This window comes from Condylura cristata, unplaced genomic scaffold (assembly GCF_000260355.1).
Source record: "Condylura cristata isolate star-nosed mole 26May11 unplaced genomic scaffold, ConCri1.0 scaffold00075, whole genome shotgun sequence".
Classification (NCBI taxonomy): domain Eukaryota; kingdom Metazoa; phylum Chordata; class Mammalia; order Eulipotyphla; family Talpidae; genus Condylura; species Condylura cristata.
The window spans coordinates 109,355-109,972 of NW_004567176.1; the positions used below are offsets into that span (position 1 = coordinate 109,355).

At 73.9% G+C, this 618-nt stretch overlaps 1 protein-coding gene across 1 annotated transcript in view; it reads right to left on the minus strand.

The window, feature by feature from the left end:
• The window catches only part of BBS7 (Bardet-Biedl syndrome 7), a 49,869-nt gene extending 49,509 nt beyond the window's left edge, over positions 1 to 360 (minus strand). Inside the window, exon 1 of the mRNA XM_012734827.1 lies at positions 264 to 360. Coding sequence (XP_012590281.1) covers positions 264 to 360 — 97 coding nt within the window. The remainder of the gene's footprint in view (positions 1 to 263) is intronic.
• Between the last annotated feature and the right edge of the window lie 258 nt (positions 361 to 618).

The window sequence follows — 618 nt, forward strand, 5'->3', positions numbered from 1 at the left end:
CGGCCTCCCCGGGAGGGCTCAGGCGTCCCTCGCGGGCCCCGGCGCGGCCAGCGGACAGCAGGCGGACAGACACCGTCTTGCCCCAGAAGAGCAAGACGTCCCTTCTCCCAGTGGAGGTAACTGGGAAACGCCCCGGTGATTTACGGCGCGGTCAGGAGGGAGACATGTTATTCCGAAGGTGAAGACAAACGAGCCCTCTGAGTCACGCCTGAGGCATGGGCCGTGCCTCCGCAGGCGGCTCCTTTTTAAGTGCCCGGACCGACCGGACAGGCGGTGGGTGTGGCCGCGGCCGAGGCCTGGCCGGCCGGAGCCGTCCGCCAGCACCTCCTCTGGCGGCTGCCGTGGTCGTGGCGTGTCCATGGCGGAGGCGAGCCCCTCGCGTCGCCCTGGAGGACACAGGCGGCCCCGCCGGGGAGCCCTCGGGTGGCTGGTGGGCAGGGGCACCCAGGCCTGTCCCTCGGCTGGAGTCGGGCCCCGTGTGGTGTGGCCTCGGGGGACCGGGGCTGGGCAGAGCAGGGCCCGCAGTGGCCAGGGCAGGCGTGAGTCAGCGGAGGCTCTGGGCGCTGCCCCCGCCCCCCAGAGAGCCCCGGGCCGGGAGGGGCCGGTGCCGGCCCCGGG